We start from the raw sequence: 21427 nt of genomic DNA, 5'->3' as shown, positions 1-21427 counted from the left end.
TGGAAGTTTTTTCCCCCCAGTTCAGTCCCTGAAGAACGACCGCTGTCTTCTGTAGATGGGAGATCAGCCCTGAGCAACGAGCGCTGCATTTTCTGCTCCCACCACCACCACCACCTCCTCCCAGGATTTGGGAAGGCTTTCAAACAGCCCATTTTTGTCATTAGCCACCGAGAAAGAAAGGTTAGTTCCTTCTCTCCCTGGGCTGCCGCTGCTTGAAGGCTGCGCACGGAGGCAGCAGGCACAAAGCCACCATTGACGGCAGCTGCTTTCAAGCGCCACCGAAGCTCAGTGGAAAATGGGGAATGAGACTCACTAATTAGACAGACAGTTAACTTAAAGCCCCGCCACAATCTTGCTTTGCCAGGATGCTTTTGTTGCTCTCCTCAGGTGAAGCTCACCCCCGATGTAAGAGCCTGCATCAGGCCTGTGCACAATTTCAACCTGAATTCAAAGACATAACGAGCGCATCAGCCCTGCGCTGGCGTGTTATTTCTCTCTCTTACCTTTCCGTCTCAGCAGGCCCTCTCACCTCTGCCTAACCATTGCACCCCATCCAACAGTGAATTTTTAAATATCTGTCCCGTTCAACCCGAGGGACAACCACATACTGCCACTCACAAATGTTTTCGACTATGCAAAACCCAGGCATAAAGTTCCCCTTCTCTGGAGTGGGAGTTTTGTGCTTGTAAATCTTCATCCTACTAATACTTAGTTTTCAGACTTCACCAGGTTTTCAGCACCTCTGTTTATGATTTCCCTGCTCTGAGCCTCCTGGAGAGGAGCCCCACACATTCCCCATGTAGCCACTGGCATGGGGAGACCTCTTAGCCTATCTGCTCTCCTGGCTGGTCCTCTGCACAACTCCAATGTGGTGCCCACATATCTCTCTAGCTCCGTTTTCTTCAGGGAGCAATCCCAGGAGCAAGTCCAAAGCTAGAATTGGGTCAGACGTGCTTATCTACCTCTAATATCATAGAATCATAGAATGGTTTGGGTTGGAAGGGACCTTAAAGATCATCTAGTTCCAACCCCCCTGCCATGGGCAGGGACACCTTCCACTAGACCAGGTTGCTCAAAGCCCCGTCCAACCTGGCCTTAAACACTTCCAGGGAGGGGGCATCCACAACTTCAATATGAGGGCTTACAATGGTTTCCCAACTCCAGACACCTGATTTGAGAGATGCACTTGTATTCATGCCTCATGAGTTTGGATCCTCTCCTTTCTGAAGCATTTCTTATCAGTAGCAACAACAGCAAGGAGACCAGGGACATCTGCCCTGTGGCCCCTGTGATCCAGCATGGCCAGACCCCAGCCACCTCCAAACCAGTAACCTCGGCTGGTGTGACAGCTCCCATGGGATGCAGCATGGATGTGTGCCCAACCACCCACCTGCCGTGGGGTTAGAGCATTGCCATGTCCTATATTTTAGGCTATTGGTTTCACACAGTCACTGCTGCACCTACTTGACAGCCAGGACAACCTGTACCTGGTGCATCAATACCTCTGCTGAGCTGTCTGGGCTCCTGGGGTCATTACTGGAGAGCACTCAGCATGGTTTAGTTCATGCTTTGGTGGGCTAAAATGAAGGAAAGTAACCACAGACATGCCTGTTTCTCCCCACTTAAGATAAATGGGTTCATGACCTGCTGGAGACAGCAAAAGCAACATCCCACCCATGGTCTTGAGTGAAGACACCCTGGAAGAAAGCCCTCTCTTTGCATTACTGCTCATCTCCTCCTGGTCTCCAGAGAGCCATGGCAATGGGAGAACTCACATGGCTTTAACCCCACCAACGGGGTGTTGTGGCACAACAACATCTGTGCCCACCAAACACATCTGTATCTCAGTAGGAACCAGTAGGATTTAGGCGCATTAGCAAAATCGCATCCCTTTTCTTTCTGACCAAGGCTCGGGTTTTACAAAACATTTTCTTCTAATTGGCTTTCAATACGATGTCCTCCAAAATCCATGGGGTACCCTGGGAAAAGGATGCTGAAATGCTGAGCTCTTGCTAAATTTGAGTATCGAGAGATTTCCCAGCAGACTGACCCTGCTCAGGTCTCTAAAAAGCTGGTTTAGTTAACACCAAATAGATTAGAAAATCCTTCCCTGATGAAACAGGGTTTAAATGGCAGCATTTCTGCAGGTCTCAGTGACATCAGGGATGGTGATTGTGGGGCAGGGGGGTGGCGAGAAAAGCTCTATGATTAAGTGATTGAACAGAAGAAAAACATTCTTTTGGACCTATCTGAAAGGTATACTTTTCAATTTTTCACTGGCAAATCATTTGAACAAAATAAACCCATTTTGTTTACTTGGGAACTTCCTTCCATTTAAAATAAATACTTCTGTGTTGTAAGCTGAAGTGAAGCAAGTGAAATATTGTTTTAAACGGAGACATCAAACTGTATGGGGGGGGGGAAAGGTAAATTGAAGCTTTTCTTTTTCAAAATTATCTGTTTTGGTTATTTCAACCCCAACAACGAACCAAGATTTATATAAAACCACAGCATGTTGCAGATGACCTGAAAGCACATCTTTCAGCGTAAAAAGTTCCAGGTGAAAATGTTTTCCTGGCTCCAGCAACTATTGATTCATGAGCAGAATCAGGATTTAAAGCTTGGGCCACACAGTTTAATCCACTCCCCCGAAACCCAGTCAAATCCTCTTTGAACACGACTGGGGTGGAGGAGAAGGGGGGGCAGAGAAATCTGCAGGGGAAATACAAGAGCAGCCTTAGAAGGCTCTGGCATCCACTTAACCTGAAAATGAGAAAGAAAGCAGTGTAAGACCAGGACAATTAGATCCTGAGCAACACAGACCTTTCCAAAAATGAAAGACAGCAGGGGGAATTAATGGGCATAAATGCAACCCAGTAATTAATTGATAAATGGCATTAGAGAGTTTTCTAAAGAGGAAGACTCCAACGTGACTTATCTTCCCAAAGGCAGAAGACAATTTCTCCCTCCTTTCACCTTGCAGATAAGGACAGAGAACAGGGATCTTTCAGTTTTGAAGCGTAAGAGGAATCTGGAAGCTGAAGACAAAAGAGAAAGGAAAAAGCCCCACGTGGTAGGAGGGAACAGCACAGGGGGCTGTTGTTATTGACTGAGCTGCCAAAGCCGGAGAAGAGCAGTCTGCAACTATTCGCCACCCAATAATTCCTCTTGCAAGGGTGGGAGCAAAGTGAGGAGTAAAATGGGAGCGGGAGCAAAGTGAGTCCTGCTGCAAAGGCAGCGGGATTATAGCTTGTAGGGAAGAGGGGGACCCAGGGGCTGGGCTGGTCCACAGCTTTCTGCACAAACCCCTTCGCCTTCCCCGCTAGGCAATGGGGCAGGTCTGCAGTGTGGGACCGCTTCTGTTTGCTGCAGTTGCAACTTCCCAGCCAGCCCCTCAAGCACATGCATTGCCCCCCTTGGACAAGACAAAGCCCAGCTCTGGGCTCTCCATCTCCTCCCCTTGCTGCTTCCATGCCAGCTGTAAGGTCTCATCTGAGCTTCACCCCAGCCAAGATGCTCAAGCCAATGCCCCCCACAGCTAACCTGCAGGGTCCACCATCTCCTGAGACATCCTGAGAGCAGCTCCATCATAGCAGGTGATTTTTTCAAGGCTGAATAAGCCTAATAATTGAGACACTTCCCTCCTGCCCTGCTAGACATTTATTATTAACAACCACATTGAATCCCTAGGCAGGATTAAGTGATAGATGGGAACACATAAATTTCAGTGTCTAAGTGTAGGTGTCTACGCTCCTGTCACAGCCAGTGGAGACCAAAGGCTCATTTCAGTTACCTGAAGTTAGGCATCTTGTGCAATCCGAGATGCCCAAAGGTATGCAAGACACCTGCATCCTTCTGGAGCAGCACACAGAGGACATATGAGTTACACCAGGGCATCAATGTAAGAACCTAGATGACTGATCTCAGGAGACACCAGCTTCTCAATAGATAATGGCTGTCCCCGTTAGTCTTTTTAAGGTGTGCTAAACAGCGATTCCTCTCCATGCCAACAAGATACATGCACTGAGTTACCCAGCTTCCTCCAAAAGAGACAGGCCCAGCTTGGTTTAAGAAGAAGAGTCAAAATTTGGGCAGAGCAGCAGGAGAAAAGAAGCCCCCCTTGCTCATGGTCAACCCAAACGGAGTGAAGAGGGACAGCTGTTTGCTGGATTCCTCCCAGCCTTGGGGGCAGGAGGGTAAGAGTATGGTGAGGCCAGGCCAGATGGGTCAGCAGGGATGGGACAAGAGCCAAATTCCCCTGAACAGCTGTCCGTACCATGGTCCAGCTCTGCGGTTTGCGCAAAAGCCCTTGATCCTCACGTGGAGGTGCCTCTGCACCCGTTCATAAACCCACCCACTCAGACTGGTCCTGGAGCAAAACCATTTGCTGCCACGGTGTCATCCCAGCAGAGAACTTGGTCCAGTGATTTCAGCAGAGCAGCCAGGTGAGACCCAAAGACTGGCAATTTCAATAGTGGCCTTCAGAACCACCTCCACGGTATCATAGACCCTGTCTGTGGGGAATTTCCCATTCCCTTAAAAGTCTCCTTTGCAGGAGATGACCTGGAGGCAGGCACAAGCAAAAGGGGTGCTGTGTGTCCGGAGGGTCCATTCTGCTGGACCTACACAGTCAAGGTGTCCGGCTGCCCCTGCCCCTAACTGCCATTCCTGCAGGCTGTACTCATGCAGGGTTCCCCCCTGAACCGTGCAAGAGGCTTTTCTGTGCTTGGAAAGCAAGGTAGGGCTGTGAGGTGGCACAATGCATGCCCAGGTCTTGTTCCTACATGGACAATAGGATTTAGCTAGGACGTATTTCTGGTTCTGGGAACTAGGAAGACCTTGGCTTTCCCACCGCAGGCACCATCTCTGGTCCCACAGGCTGGTGATGGTGAAGTAAGGTCTATGACTGGAAATGCATCAAGTATTTATCTGACACCCTGACTCTTCCCGGAGCAGTTCCTCTATTCCCAGGCCCGCTGGGTAGCAGGCAGACAGAACAGCTCAGCAGCTATTCAATCTTGTCGTGAAAATAGGTGTAATCCCCAGCCAACGTGCCCAGCCAATTCAGCAAAAACCTGCACAATTGCCCTGAGCTGAATCAATAGCCCCCCAGCTTCATCGCTGGAACAGGTCACTCGCTTATCAAGGGAGAGCTGAAATCATTCATGGGACGCTTGTGGTTTCACCGTCCTTGTGATGGCCTTCCTGAACTCTGTCCAAAGCAGAGACATGTCATTTAGATTCTATTAAAACAAAAGTGCACATCCGCAAACACAGGAAGAGAAGGAGGGAAGAGAAAAGAAGGAGGGAGCTGGGTGTCCTTGAGATCATTTAATCTAACAAATCACAGAGAAGCCATTAGCACCACGAAATGACAGGAGGCAAAACAAGGCAGAACGTTAAGCGCCCAGTGCTACCAAATCCATCAGCTGCCCCCGTTATTCTGATGGTGTGTTGATGCAGCGTATAATCATCAAAATTGGTATTCTGCTGCAAACCATCCATCTCCTGCTTTCACTCCAGGCTGAGTTTTGCTGGTCATTAGGGATCAAGGAGAAAGTACAGAGTCCACCTTGCACAAATGAAGGCCCTCCTTCATCGACAGAGCAAGCAAGCAGTGTCGTAAATGCAGTAACTCTCGTTGTGTGCTTGTAAGGAGGGGAAATAACTGGGACAGAGGCTTAATCAGCCCTGGAGTCATGAAGACTTGAAGTGTGGTGTTATTTTGGATGCGGATGGTGGCAAAGCTAGTAATGTGCTAGATCTTCAAGGCCTTGGGGCTGGGTCAGGGTTTGGCAGAGTTCTTGCGTTGTTTGCAGACCTGTGATGGTAAAAAAGTGAATCACCACTATCGGAGCTGGAACAACCCGACCGTAGCAGATGGTGTAACCCACACACAGGCACATATAGCTGTCACTCAGGGGACAGGGGCCGAAAGGGGCCCCGAGGAGTCTTACAAGGAGGGACTGGCTCTTAGTCAGCATGGGACTTGTCTCTCCAGCATAGACCAGGTTTTATAAGACTCCCTTGTTGAAGCTGGCAGGGATGTTAGAATTGACTAGACACCAAGTGCCATCACCACCAGCCTTTTCCTGGAAAGAAAAAGAGGAAAGGCTCTGAGCAGACACTCCAGACATCCAGCGGAGGTCCTTTCCAACCAGCACCTCTGCGATTCTTGGGAATGGATGAAATTCACGTTCCGCAAACCAAGAGAGTGCCTTGTCTCATCCAGAGGGTCACAGAGCTTTGCAGCACCAGGGGATCCCCATCAGAGACAGGGCTTGCCCTGGGGTGGTTGCCAGCAACCCCATGGTCATTCCCTGGCTCTCAAGGAGAGACCAGCATAGCAAGCTCTACTTGAGAGACCTCCAAGGACCTCTGCTCTTTGCAAGTTTGGAGAAGATCATGACCTCCTGTTGAAAATACAGCAGAGCTCAATTTAGCTGTACTCCAGGGCCTGTTCTCCAACAAGACAGAGCAGAAAAGAAGAGCAGCCATTTCCCATCCCAGAAAACAATCTGTTTTTTGAAATTCAGTGGAGAAAGTTCTCCAGCCAATTGTCTGGTGGTTTTTTTTTAAAGTATTGTGCATGTCACTCAGTGCCAAGGATTTCAAAGTGTGTCATCGTTGATTTTCTTTTGTCATTAACTGCCAGGTTTGCGGGGTGGTTCAGAGCTGAGCCGGAGGAAGATCGGAGGCAAAGCTGACTTGATTAAGACTGTGTTTTGAAACCTTTCTGCATCTTGTTTAAATTGATTTTCTTCTGCTTCTGCTCTAAAAGGGGAAGGAAAAAAAAAAAAGAGCTCCATCCAAGGGAACATCAAAGGGAACTGAGCTATTTTCACTGCTGATATAAAAACGAAAAACATGCAAAGACCAAACTGCACGACTGATGTTAATAAAGTGCCCGGGAACAGAGCCCTGTAGAGACAAGGAACAGGAATGGACAATAATACCTTGACTCAGTCCTAAGATGCTTGCAATACAAAAGCTTCACATGTGCAAAACCCCCCTGGGAAAGACACTGTTGAGGAGACTGTGTGGTGAAAAAATCATGCCAGGAATGATTTGAAACTCAAAGAATGACTAAATTTTGTCTTGCAGGCCCAGCTTTTCTTTCTGGAAAGGGCAAGCAGGGGGAGAAAACCCAACAAAATGAAGCAGAAGAAAAAATAGTTGAAAAAGCCACCTTTATTTTTATGCCCAGGAGAAAATTAGGCTGTTTATCCAAACTGTGGCTCATTTCGGATTCACTAAGCAAAGCCAGCAGAATGGCTTGGCAGGTTGGACTCTGGCCTTTGGTCAGCTCAAGTCCAATGGAGACCAGATACCTCCTGTCACATGTTCCCTGGGTGACACCTGTACCTCTGTCCTGCGTGTTTGACCTGATGTATATACTCAGCTCAGGTCCCTCCCCTACACATATATCTATGGCTGGAGACCTTTGCACAGCAGGAGCAGTCTTGATGGACCCACCATGTGAGAGCAGGTCTCAGGCTCTGGAGACCCTCTGTTTCAGTCCTGCCATGGTAGGTCCTGTCCTGCAGCCGTAAGCTCTGCCTTGCCCTTCCCCTTGTGCTTTCTGCCCTTCTTCGTGTTAGCAAAATCTTGCTGTGAATCCAAAAGGGTCAATTCACACCTTGCTAGAAAATTAGTCCAGAAGCTGTATCAAGTTGATGCAGCTGGGAACGGTAAGGTGACTGTTCATAAATGAAAGGGCCTTGCAAGGGTGCTAACATTTTCTTGTTCCTCATATACACCACTGACCACAGGAACAACTGGCTTCTCACAATGAAAGTGGATGTTGGCACCAGGAACTCCTCATCTAGACATTTAGAGCTACCTCTTAGATCAGTCCTTTTGCACTAATGTCGTCTAAGATGATGTAAGGACTCTCTCCTTTTGTCTTCGCCCGTTCTCTATCAACCACAGCCAGAAGCAGGAGGGCCAAAAATGGACCATCCTTGGTTGAGGAGAGCCAGAGATGAAATATATTCCTTCTCAGCCTAGTCCCAAAAGCGGTGTCTGTACTCATGAACTGAACAGTGGACTGAACTCAAGCTGCTGAATTGTTAGTCCTTCCTGACACGCGTTTGGCCTTAGCACAAAGCACTATATGATTCTTGCATGAGTCAGCCGCTTATGTGGCCCATGAATCATCCCAGCAGACAGTTTGCTGATGGCCACTTTGTTTTGAAGGTAGGAGAATTTAATAACACAGATGAAGACTGCTCTGTGCCGTTGGCCTCAGGACCCCCAAAACATTCCCAAGCACATTTTAATCTACGAGCACAGACATGACCAAAGCTCCTTGCTCTGCAAGCCTAGGGATCACAAGGTGCATGAAGTCCCTCAGCCACAGGACGCTACTTTGGACTGAAACAGCTTCTTTCTTTATTTTTATGCAAACCCAAGAAAGATAAAATGATCTCTTCATGACAAAAATTTCATCTTATACCTGTTTCTTTAAAGCACCTTTGGGTCCCAAAGAAGTGGCAGTAAGGGCAATAAACAGCCCTCTGTCCCTGGGCAAGTGTCCCACCAGCTTTCCCTGTCCAAGTAGGAAGGCTGGTGAGCGACATCCTGACCTTCAGGGCTTTGCTGCAGGCAAGCACAGTGGAGGTGTGGGCTGGGGGGGTGACAGCAAACTAACTCAGCCATTCTCCTGGGCACTGTCAGCCCCATTCAGTCGCTGGCTAGTCATGATTGTCCTCTGCAAACATCTCATAGCATATCATCAGTGGCCACTGTATAAAGGAGGCCAGGAAAGAGCTTTGAGATGTGTTTCTCAAGGCAGTAATTCAGTTTGTCTTTGCTAATTAGGCCAGAACAGCTCCTCCTTCATTTATATATTTCATCTGCTGACAAGAGCTGGACACCTGGGTGTCACGCAGTGCATTTGAAGCCACACTGTGGTGTTTCCATCCCCATTTCTACATTCTCCAACTTCCTAATTCTACTTCTTTGGAATGGTTTGGTTTGGTTATCATCTCAGCTGAGCATCTGGGACCAAAACAGGCACATTGCATGCACTCTCTGATATCCAGGTACAGCCTTGCCTCCACTCATCGACATTCTTCAAACCACGGTGGACGGCAGAAGCAGTGTCTTTGCATCAAGATGCCACATCGTCATGAAGCCACAGGGCAGGGCTTCTCCTCGGCTCCAAATGTTGTCCAAACTTGCACTGCTTTCTTCATTTTTTTCTCTGAGCAAGGATATAAAACAGAAAGGAAAGTTGGAGAGGGAGAGCTGCATCCTGCTTTGACAGTGCTGACACAGAAGTGCTCCATCTCCAAGCTCACTTTGTACTTCATAGCGCTGGGACTTGAAAGACACTCACTTTTTTAAGAAATACTTGGAAATTAGAGAGATAAGACATCAGCTTTAGGCAACACTTCAGTGACAGCACTCAACAGGACCTCAGCCTTCAGCATGTGTGTATAATATTATAAAGTTATTTCTCTCCTTCTCTCAGTATATATAGAAATGTTGACGCAGTGAATTAAAATCAAGCTGTGCTTTATACTTTCATTTTTAATGGGACCATTCTTGGCTCCAAGGAGAGAGCTATCAGCCCCTGAACGGCAGGAACGGGTGGAGAGAGCCATCGTCTTCTGCCAAAGACAAATAAAGTAAAAGGAAAGAAAAGGTGCAGGAAAATGATGAATTGTTCAACTTCCTCAGCTGCAGGAGCCTCTTCATTAATCGCTTCACTGCCTTTTTTTTTCCTTTTTCTTTGGTTTTCTTTTTTTTTTTCCTTTGGCTCTGGGCATGTGTCTGTCTGCCTGCAGCTCTGTATGCCCGTGAGTGTGTTGCCTGCCTGCGGCTGTGTGGTCCCAGTTCAGGTGTCCATCGCCCTCATCTCTCCCACCCCAGGATGCAGCATTAAATGAGAAAAATAAAAAGAAGATGGTTTTACATTTTACACTAGCAATATGTCACCTCGTGCTGCATCCCAGGGGACAGAGCCTGCCCGGTGCCAGGACACCCACAGCAAACTTGGTGCAAACTTGGTGCACCTCAAAATTCAGGCTCCAGGGAGCCAAGGAGGACACTTCTTGTCCCCAGGTGACTTCCCCAGTGTGCTCCAGAAAAGCCCCCCAATTTCTGAAGCTCACTGGAAGCCACTCAATTGCTGGGGACTCTCCCGTGTCCCCTCCATTGCTTGGCCCTTCTTCCACATCCCCCTTCATCCCTTCAAAACCCCTGCAGAGCCCAAGCAGGGCAGAAGCCCATGGAGCTGCTGTGGGTCAGGATCTGGCCCCTTGCTGTGGCTCCTGCACCCCAGGGTGACTGGGCAGGACAGGGCACGGGTGGGACAGATGAAGGACTGATGGCTCCATTTCACAAACTGAGGGGAACCGAGGCATGGAGACAGAGGCAACGACTTGCCCAAGGGCAAGAAGATCTTGCCAGCTTCATCACAAGTGTGGTGGGTGGCAGTGACCCCCTGAAATGGCCAAAGAGGTACGGTCCTGAGTCCCTCTGCAAGCTAAGCTTGCTTCTGCTCCGTAAGGAAAAGCAGCCAGTCCCAATGAGCCCATTAACATGCTGGGGCACCTATTCTGGGGCCGGACATCCACAGAGCCATGGTGTCCTCCTCCCAGCAAGCTACATCAGTCCTGCCTCAAATGCAGGACCTAACCCAGGCTCAGTGTCCTGGCCAGGTCTGCCTGTGACCAATAGCTCAGTCTCAGGGTAGAGTTGCCGGCATGAAGATGAAGACAGCTGTAGCCTCCACTGCCACTCGAACTGTTTCCCTACGGTGTCACATCTCCTTGGCCACCTCCAGGACCAGAATGGGCCCAAATGGGTCCAAATGAGCCCTATCAGCTCAGCAGGACCTGGGTTTCTCCTGGGTTGAGGCTGTGCCTGTCATATCACCTGGATGTTTAATTCAAAGGAGGCTGCCGTGTTAAAAGGAAGCCTAGGAGATGTTAAAACACCCCCACGCACACTCCTACACCCCCTAATCAGCCCTGGTAAGAGGGAAAGCGTCCAGAAAGCCCAGAGGCCCCTACTAATTTCATAGTAGGCTGGATCACGAGCTCTCAGTTTTGCTGTTTGCAAAGCGCCTGGCGTGCAGAGACCTCAGAAGTCTTGGCAAGAATGCTGACAGCGATGAGACACAGCAAGAGAAGAGCAGCTGTGCGGAGAGAGAGGCACCGCTGGAGATGACTCACCCAAGTTACCCCAACTTAACTTCTCCCCCACTTCGTTTGCACAGGATCTGGAGCATCTCAGTGCAGGAAGAAGATGGAGACGGGTAAATCAGACCAAAGCTGGAGAAACCATTTGTATCATGGGGAGGAAGGCACAGGAAGATGCTCCCTGGAGCGGTGTGGGCTCTCCATCGCTGGAGGGTTGAAGAACATAAGGGCAATTATACCAGGACAGAGGAAAGAGCTGGCACAAGGCTCCATCAGGGATCAGGTTAAAATCTGAAAGGAGCTGGGCTTTGCTCCACTTGTCTTCTGAAATGCCTGGCTCTTGTTGCTGTTGGAAATTGGATATCAGACTAGATGGACCAAGGGGATGGGCCCATCCTGTCTTCCAAGATGTTACTGGGAATTAAGAAAATGGTTGCTCCCTCCAGCATGTACAATCTAAAGCCATTGAGATTGATATAGATGTTTTCTCCTGAGCTAGCCAGGAGGTTTTTGTCTTCCTCATTTCAGTCTCACAAACTCTGCCACATGGTAAGTACGAGTACCACTGGATAAATGAGAAATGTGCATGCAAAGGGTCTGCTCAAACCACGAGCAAAGCATTCACCTGAGCCTCTCAGCCTCAGCCCTTGCTCAAGACCTCACTGGAGGTGGAGAGTTTCAGCACATCTCCGTAATCATGGTCCCAGGTTCTCCCTTACCTGACCGGAGGGGAAACGGTGAGGCCCAGCCTCCCAGCAGATGCGGCATTTTGTGGACACTTTTGTCGCAAGAGACATCCAGGCCAATGCCAAAAAATGTAGATGGGCTAAAGCAGGTTACAGCACTCAGTGTACTCACCCTGGTGCTGCTCTCCACCTCAAAGTGCATACAGGGACAGACGTGATATATGAGTTGGCCTATACAGCAGCAAAGCTGGTACAAGCACCCAGAAATGTCAAGGTGATGAAGGTGAAAGCGGTCTGATCCTCTATCCCACACCCACCCCTCCAAGCCTTAAGGAGACTGAAAGACATTTAAGTAGCAGATGGGACCACGATGCACGTCTCAGTGCCCCCAGGTTTCAGTGAAATGACTGATCCAGGACCACCACCACGGGAGCTTTCCCCTTTCCCCTTCACCAAGCACATGCTGTCTGAGCAAGGCTCTGTTAGCCAAGAAGGTGCCTTTGATGCTGAAGACACAGTACGGTGAAGGGCTGTGGTTTTTCAGCTCTCCTACTGTCATTTTCCAAAGGTACCCAAACTGGCAGCGGACCCCTTTCTCAAGGGGAAAGCTCCACTTGGACAGACTGGAAGCTCAACAAGACATCAGAGGCACTCGGCAGCTTTGACGCCTAGCTCATGCTTTTAATGGATTTGCAGATGATGGGGCAGGGGAGAAAGAGCAAGGACAAAAGCTGCACTTGGAAGATCTGGTCCCTGGACATCCCAGCAACAATTCAGAGGTAAGGCTGAGTAGAGGATTTCATGGTCATCTGCTGCCATCTAGTGTCATCTGGACACCCAAAAGCCCTCCCTGGATTCATGAATTTCTCTAACCAGTCCTCAAGTCCTGCCCGTCCTATGGACCACAGGCCACGTCTTCCATTTGTGGATGCATCAGGGTGGACGTCATCCATCTGCACTCCCTGTGACCATCTCACAAAGCCAGCAAATAGACCATCGTGCATTACCCCTAAATTATGATCTTCTCATACCTCTGCTTGGGTCGGTCTGGGCATGTGGACTGGGAGGGCTGTTCTCAGCACTTCTGCTCTGCCTGGGGAAAAGAGATGTGAGAGGTCTTTCTGCACCACAGCACAGCCAATCTGCCTCAAGAAAAATCTGCTGGTGCATGGAAGGACATCTCCCAGGCAGAGAAAGGGTCTTTGAGAAGGGTGAAAACATCTCTGAGTACTTATTGTGCTGCTGAGCAGAGCCCTAGACCAGTACATCTTTGCAGGATCCCTGAGATCAGAAATGGGGGTTTCTATTAATTCCTTTCTAGCCTGAATAGCTCAAATTTAGCGCCCGAATGTGCACCTAGCTCTGCACTGTTGGCAAAGTTTGCATGGCTGTAGAGGGTCAACTCCCCATCTCTCCCCATTGGCAACAGGAGGAGATGAAAAGGAGTGTGATGGCCAAGTAGGTGACATTAATGGGCAAGAATCCAAGCCCAGGGACATTGCATCAGCTTGATGTGATCATTCAATTGCTTGTCTCACAGTAAGGTGGGTTTTTTTGACTGCAGCGCTGTCATCCCTCGCTTTTTGTCATTAAGCTCAATGGTCCAACTCATTGAGAAAAGCTTTTTTCCAACCACTTCATCATTGCAGCGACTTCTCCAAACCCTCTCCAACTGTTTAACCCTCTGTTAACATCTATACTGGACAGTAGAAGGGAGGGCATTCACAGGCAGGGAGCAGGGGTTCCCCTCTCTAGGAGCTCCATAGGCTCTTCCTCGAGTCTGATCATGTCAGAAGTCCTTGGGAGATCACCAAAAAGAATGGGACCTTGGGAAGGTTTAGGGACCAGTTCATTTATCCTGTCCTCTGGAGGTCATCTGACGATGATCTCAAGAGGTGTCTTTCATCCTAAATGACTCTGTGATTTTGTGACTTGTTATTAGACTAAGAGGAGATGCTGGATCCTAGATCCTGCCTGGATATCCACCAACCAAGAAAGATATGGAGGTACCAGAGATGCTTCAGGGAAGACCCATGTGTACAACCAAAGACTTTGAAACAAAGCCTGATCATAAGAGAGTAAGGACAGCTTAGGTTAAGGTGGCCTTAACCACAACTTGCAATTAGCCGCCCATTTTGTAACATTGGGGATAATGAAACACCAGAACAGTTTCCCGAGGGTTGCCCCTGAGCCTACATCAAGAACAACCTTTACATTGGTTGGACACATCTCAAAAAGATTTGTCCTAGGTCAGATGGGATCTACCCCAGGGTAGCTGACATGTCACACACAGTTGGACCAAATGATCTCAGGTTTAAGGGCTGATAGAAGGGGATCTGTTTGCACTGGTGTGGTAGGAGGCTCAGAGAGCTTGGTGTCTAAAGGCGCAGGGAACTTCTGAGCAAGAAAAGAGCCAGAGGAGCCAAGGGACTGTACAAAGCCTTTGTTCTCATTTCAGACCCTGACAGAGCCGCAAGTCAAGTCATAGGAAAGTGGCACGGTGTAATACTGTGCAGGTCAACAGCACCTTTCATCTGAGGATTGTAAAGCCCTTTCAAGATAACAGTTTGTTAAACCTCACAATACCCCTGTGAGGTAGGTATTACCCCCCATTTTACAGACGGGGAGAACTGAGGCACAGAGAAATGCAATGGCTTGGCCAACGCCTTTGGGCAAGCCAATGACGCAGGCAGGAGGTCTTCCTGCTCTTGTTCCCAGCTTGTGGCTCCTTCCTCCTTTGGACAGCAGAGTGTTAGCAGCTCACAGAGCCACTGCTGGGCTTGCCCCGTGAGCAGGGAACATGCAGTGTTTATGGAGGGCTCCTGAGCCCCTTGAAAGCACCCTGGTAACCAGCTGCCACCAGCACTTGAGACATTAAACCGTTTCCCAGGCAGCTTCTCCTTCCAGGTACGGCCCCAGAATTGTCACTGTTTTTTCTTGTGCAATCAGGCAGGAGGCCAGGAGGAGCCTGAGAACTCAGATCCTTCATGGAAATGTCCCAGCACTGTATGGCACAGTCCAAACTGGAAACCACTTTTCGCTCATGGCAAATGTCTCCCCGGAGACAATGCCCAGCATTGAACTCTGGTGGCAATGGGTGGTGGTGGGGTCTCACCAGGCCTGGAGGAGAAGGAGGAGGTAGCTAGAAGGATATTACACGGCTTTTGCTGCCACCGTTGTCAGCATCTTTCGTCAGTGTTGGATGTTCACTTGACCCCAAGTCATCCCATCCCAGCCCATGTGCAATGTCAAGAAGACACTAAAGCCGGGGGGTAAATTGGCCGGGAAGTGATGCCAGGAGCTGTGGTGGAGTCTCCATCATGGTAACCCCACCGCCAACCCACCCCAGCCCTTAGTTACGTCATGGTACCAATTTCCCCTCTCCTCCTCCCACCACTACAGTTTTTGTGCTGAATACATATTCTGTCCTATAAAAATAGTCCTCTGGTATCAAAAGACAAATAAAACAAGAGAGGAATAAAAGACCCCTGTCGCCAGCAGCAGTGCAAATCAGGAGAGCCAGCTCAGGAAGGATGGGCTTAAGGTGTCCTTGGTTTGTCACTTCTTCAAGGGGAAGGAGGTTGATTGGACTTTGATGGCTGGGACTGGCCTAGAGCGAGAAGAAAGAGAAAGGAGACAACTCATTTGAGTGCAGAGACCAAACATTCACCACCTCCACCACAACCATCCTTCCACAGCTCAGGGAAGACAGACCAGCTGCTGTCCCTGAGACCAGAGGGGACCTGGGACTGTCATGGTCACCCATGTCCTCTCTCAAAGAAACAACCCCAAATTGTACCGCTTTGAGGTGTTTTCCTTTGGCGTACCCTCAAAACCCTGACAGGACACAGAGTCCACCAAAGCATGTGGGGACACTGGGCAATAACCAGCAGTGAGAACTGGGAGCCCACCAGCTGCAGGAGTGATGTCCCCCAAGGGGTCACTGCTCTTGGCTTCCCAAGAACAGCCAAGGTGGTTCATGCACTACCAAGAGACATCACCAAATCAACCAACCCAATATGGACCCTATAGTCCATCCTGGGAATTCATTAAATCTCTCACCTCATCCATCTGGGAAAGACAACAGTTCCCTGGGCCTCTCCTAGCATGTTGGTGGTGTCAAGCAATGAATACAGACCAGGACACAGGTACGTCCTGCTCCCTGGCACAAGTCTGGCCCTGCCAGTCTACACTTTCTGACATGGGCACCGTTTCAAGTGAGGATGGCCAGGGACTGCTCTCAGTGGGCAGCAAGGACAAAACTACATCATTTGGGGAAGGGAGCTGAGTTTGGCTGCCGGGATGTGTCAAGTCTTTCTCTTTTGGGACCACAGAAGATCATCTACTGGAAGAGATGAGCTATAGGGATTGAGTTACACTGAGAAATTTTGGGGCATATTCAGCCTCTTTGTGGTGGCAACTACAAAGGCATAAGAACCTAAAATAGCGTAAGAAAGAGAGTCAAAGTAGTAATTAGCAAAACAGCCTATCTGGGGATGAGGGCCAACTTCAGTCCAGCACGGTGCCTTCTCTCCATGGCTGGATACGGCCCACAAGCCTGGCTAGCAGGAGTAGATGCAAGCGCGATCCCTTGAGGCTCCACTGACCCATATCCAGAGGATTTAGCAATATAGCAAGAGCTGAAAGTAGTAGTGATATTGTAAAGGACTTGGACTTAATCTCCCAGCTCCGAACTGGAAAACCCGCATACTCCATTCCCTTGGACACAGGTGCCCAAGCCCTGCTGTTGCTGGGGTACCCAGAGGGGCCATGTCCTGCTCATCTAGGAGCCTCTGGGAAGGCGGACGTTTAATCCCCAGTCTCCTGGTTCCCAGGCCAGTGCTTAACCAAAGGCCATCCACCCACAAGCAGTCCCCATGGTCCTGCATGGCGTCTGTGACTCACCTTTGAGGTGGCATCGGCCTGCAAGAAGGAAAGATGAAAGAGAGCATCAGTGTCCATCCCTTCACTCCGCTGTCCCCCAGCAGAACAACAGCAGCTCCCTCCATGCTCTGGGATGGAAGGCCACCTGCACCCCCAAAGGATGGCATCTCCTTTAACCCATCAGGACCTTACAAGACCCAAAGTCCCAACCTTGGTCACCGTTGGCCAGCCTTGGCCAAACCCTGTGGGGTCCTGCCAGGTGGAGGCATGGCTGCAGACCCTGGGCACCTGCAGGTACCTTGCTCCAGTGGGCAGGCTTTTCTCCTGCACCGTGCAGGAAGGAGCATGGGCACAGGATTGTTTATGCACATAGCATCCCCATCTGGACAAACACTTTGGTTGCAGTTGCTCCCCACGTAGCAGAATTTGGAACATCTTCTGATTCCCTTCCTACCTTTTGCTGCTGACCAAAATGTCCCGTACCAAAGATCCACAATGTCCTGCAGGCCAGTTATGCCAAAGGTGGTGGGCTTTGAACTCCCCTGTCGCTCCAGCAGCGCGCACAGACCCACATACCCCAGAGCACAGAGCATTTCTCCTGCTCCTCAGCAGCCTGGCCTGTACACACCAGCCATACCGGGGAGGAGCAGGAGAAACCCAGGTCACAGCGAAGACACTACAAGGGGCAGACCAGAGCACACCACAATGACATTTGGGATGTCCCACCCAGACGTGACCCACAAGACGCCCCACTGTGTCCACCTGCAGGACCCCAGCAGTGGTGGGAGACAGCTCAACTCCTCTCTCAACTTACTTTAATGGCCTTGTGGGGTGGCTCATGGCACTTGTACGCGACACCTTGAAGTTGGTAGGAGGGACCATGACCAGCAGGGTCTGTCTATGTGCAGGAGGCAGCTCTTTGGCCAGAAGAGGACTTCCAGGCAGCGGCCGACGGGGAGGCTGGTGCTTTGGGACAACCTGGGATCACAAAGTGTATGGGGAGAGACAACATCCTTAGAGGAGCATCCAATGACCTCCTACAAACCTCTCTCCCCTGCTGCAGAGCTGAGATGCTTCAAAGCATGTAACAACAACACCCAAACTACCTTAAAATATTCTCATTATCTAATGAGCTTTCTTCACCATTGCAACAGACTCATCTCTCAGCATGGCGTGACAGCTCCTTAATAGTGCCCAACCCAAAAGAGCCACAGGCAGCCAAAAACAAGGGAATTTCTATGAGTCTGGAAGGAAAGCACAGCCAACCAGCAAAGCTCACCAGCGGGGTTCTCACGGGGCTGCAGGGAAGAGGTTTCTTCGGAGGTGGCAGCTTAGCCTGGGAGACGACCGTTTTGGTGGGGACCATGGGCGATTTGCTGACTGGCGGAGGTGGCCTGGCAGGCTTGGGGTCTCTCGGGCGCGGAGGGATGGAGTGGGGAGCCGGGCGAAGAGGGTGGACAATGTTGACAGGCTGGGAGCCGGGCTGGTGAGCGTTGGGTTTGGGAGGGAACGCAGCCCGCTTTGCCTGCAGGGACGAAAAAAGCAGAAGTATGGAGGAAAATCTTCGGTGTGTTTTCCTGGGTGCTGAAAAGCAGATGTCCCCTTGAGGTCTGGGTGCTAGGGAGTTGCAGGAGGAGCACTGGGTATTTATTGCACTTTCTGGGACCACCACTTTTACCATCCCACCCAAAAGCTGAACATGTTTGCTCCTCGCTAGCCGTATGAGAGCACACAGGGATGAGAAAGGTGCTGGTCTCAGGAGATCTGGGGCAGGGCCAGCTCTGGTGAATCCATACCAGATTTCCACCAGACGGGAGACATCATCCATTCTGCCCCACTCTCAGCCACTGGGGCCGTGCTCAAAAAACCTAAATTATCCCTAAATTCAGCCCCAGGCTTACCCATCTCAAGGTCACCAGAGCTGACACAACCAGCAGCAGAAGCATCTGCCTCCCCGGAGACCCAGCACAAAGTCATCAGCGGGATTGCACAGCCCCTGCTAAGCTTTGCAACGATGACGGGCAATTTCCCGATGAAGGCTTCTGGCAATCACCGGGGTCTTTTTGAGCACGCAGAGCTCAACAGACTCACTTTTTGGAGGGATGTGTGCTACTGACCAAGGGCTCACAGTGTAGACACAATGCAAAACCAGCACGGAACACCAGTTGCTTGCCCAGTTGCTAGAGGTAGATGTGATCACCCACAAGTATCAAGTCCCAGGGAGGGAAAGCAAACCTGGAAGGTGAGTTATTACTTACTTTACTAGTGTGGCTGGAGGTGGAAATGTTCCGCAAGGTGAAAGCAGCTTTGGGATGGCCACTGGTTGACTTCCGACTGATGGTTTTGCTCCTGCTCGGGATCACAAACATAAATCACAGATGGCAAAATAAAGCAACCGTTTTTGCAACAGCTGCCTCTGGAAATGCTGCACATGAGCAAGATCCTGTCTCCATTAACAGATCGTTAACAGACAGTCTTGCAGTGCTGGGTGAGCAGGGATGACAAGTCTGTCTTGAGATAAAGAGGATAATGAAGGAGGTTGTTTGGTTCTGGGGTTTTTCCTCAAATTATTGCAGGGGCTCTGAGGTATGTGTGTGTCTGTACCTGTACTGGGAGGGGAAATAATGAGAACATCTAAATTCAGTGCTACTTTAGAGCCCTTCCAGCTCTTGCAGCCTGCTAGGAGCAGATGGCAAGAAAGCTCCTTGGTACCAGGCCACCTTCGTCATCACTCTCTGGGGTTGTCCTGTCCAACTGATCATTCCTGTCCTCTGCTCAGGGGAGAGCCGAGAGCCTCAGATTGTCCCAGGAGAGAGCTCTACATACCTAAACCAGGTCTCATACCAGTTTGAAACAGGCCCTGTGCACCACCAGCTCCCCTACAACTGTTCCTACCAGGCTGGATGCTGCCGGTAGCAAGAAAACAAGGTTTCAGGGTCTCACTGGGTCCTCAAGAGAGAAGGGATTTAGGATGCATCACCCACCTATACGTCTCCTGGCTCCTCCTCCTCATCTCCTTTATCCATTTATTCAAGAGCGAGTTCTCCCGCCGGTACCAAAAGTAGATGATCATCATCAGGGCCGGGAGGAAGAGCAGGAAGATGAGCAGAAGGGTTATCAAGATGGCTTCGTGATCTGGCAGGGAAAGCACAAAGATGAGTACGGGGCTGGGAAAGCCAGCAGCCTCTGGCTCCACTCGATGCAAACATCGGTCCCGTCTGCCCATTCCCGGCCACGCAGGCTAGAGACATCGTTGCTGATCACACCTCCAAAAAGGGAGCAGTACCATCCGGTGGCCTCTGATAAAAATGGGTGGCCACCAAGCAACCAGAGCTGGGCACAGGCTGTGAGTCTGCCTGAACGGCCCCAACCCAGCACATTTGGGAGCGGAGCTGTCAGCAGCTTTATCGCCCCATTTCCCCCTCCCGTGGCATCGCTCCAGCCCCACCAGTGTCACAAGGCACCAGATGAGAAGTCGTGACTCACTGTCGCGCTGCACGGGGCCACTGTCCACACTGCCACCCAAGCCCGGCTTCTCGCAGTAGGGGGGAGCCCAGCCGGCATCACAGTGGCAGTTCTTGTTGCTGTTGCAGACCTGCAGAGAGAGAAGGAGGGCTGGAGACCACAAGGGATGTATGGAAACGATGGTCTGTATGGTGGGGATGAGAGCTGATGGCCAATGGCAGGAGTCCGGGCTGAAGGAGCTTAACCCCTGCCAATATTCACCCCTTGAACATCACTTGGATCGTCTCTGTGTTGCCCTCAAATCTGTGATTGCAATGTACAGAGATATTTTCTTGCTGATACTTTTATTTCCCTGCTCTTTGCAGAAACCTTGAAGACAGGTATCTCATACCCTCAGTTTTCACACCGCTTGACTAGACAAGCCTGATGCCCTTAATACTTTGTGTTAGGCCAGAAGTTTGTTGAACATCTTCCCCTCAGGGTCTTTGCCATTAAACCATAGCATTTCTGAAGCAGAGAATCCAAACCAAGAGCCTTAACAAAGCTGAGCAGAATGGAAGGGCAAATTTGGGTGTTTTACCTATCACATTTCTCTACATAATCCAGCAGTGATTTTCTACAGCAGTTTGTTGTTGCCTTATCTGACAAAGCCCTCCGTTCTGCAGAGGTCAAATCTTCGTAGCCTTTAAGCTTTGGACAATAGCGGCTTTTTCTATTCGCTGAACCATTTCTCTGCCTTTTTGCAGTCCCAGTTGTGTTTCTAACTCTTGCTTTGCTCTCAGAGGGAACAGGCACCTGCTCTGAGCTCTAAACACTCTCCAGTTCAAACTGGACCCTGATCCAAATTTTGCAGATGGTCCTTACATCACGAATGATCTTCTTCCTCCTCTAACTTGGACATGGGTAGGCAAAGATCTGAGCTCAGTCTCACCTGTAGCTGATGCATGAGACAGTTATGAAAAGCAGATGCCCACCACGTTGCAAGGCTCATCCCTGTGGGAGACACTTGGTTTTGCTTAAGAATCTGTACTCATCTCAGGAGCCTGCTGTAGGTCTCAGGCAATAACTCACCCCATGGCCGTTGCACCGGGAAACACACTTTTCCAGCTCAAAAAGGGAGGCATTCTGGCACCGGCGATCTTTGCAAACCTGAGAGAGAGCCAAGAAGCTGAGATTAGAGAAAGACCTGAGAGAGGGGGGGACAGTGATCTTCTGGCTTCACAGATGGGAGTCCTCTGG

General features: G+C 50.0%; 1 protein-coding gene across 1 annotated transcript in view; it reads right to left on the bottom strand.

The window, feature by feature from the left end:
- Nucleotides 1–15193: 15193 nt before the first annotated feature.
- ADAM33 (ADAM metallopeptidase domain 33) overlaps nt 15194–21427 on the bottom strand; it is a 30278-nt gene continuing 24044 nt past the window's right edge. Inside the window, 8 exon segments of the mRNA XM_050895564.1 lie at nt 15194–15449; nt 16745–16762; nt 17538–17701; nt 18003–18248; nt 18982–19075; nt 19708–19858; nt 20210–20318; nt 21260–21337. Coding sequence (XP_050751521.1) covers nt 15398–15449; nt 16745–16762; nt 17538–17701; nt 18003–18248; nt 18982–19075; nt 19708–19858; nt 20210–20318; nt 21260–21337 — 912 coding nt within the window. The 3' untranslated portion in view covers nt 15194–15397.

The sequence above is a fragment of the Gymnogyps californianus genome, chromosome 4, assembly GCF_018139145.2.
Source record: "Gymnogyps californianus isolate 813 chromosome 4, ASM1813914v2, whole genome shotgun sequence".
NCBI lineage: Eukaryota > Metazoa > Chordata > Aves > Accipitriformes > Cathartidae > Gymnogyps > Gymnogyps californianus.
Note: the sequence above shows the minus strand (reverse complement) of the source record. Positions and strands in the feature narration are given on the sequence as shown.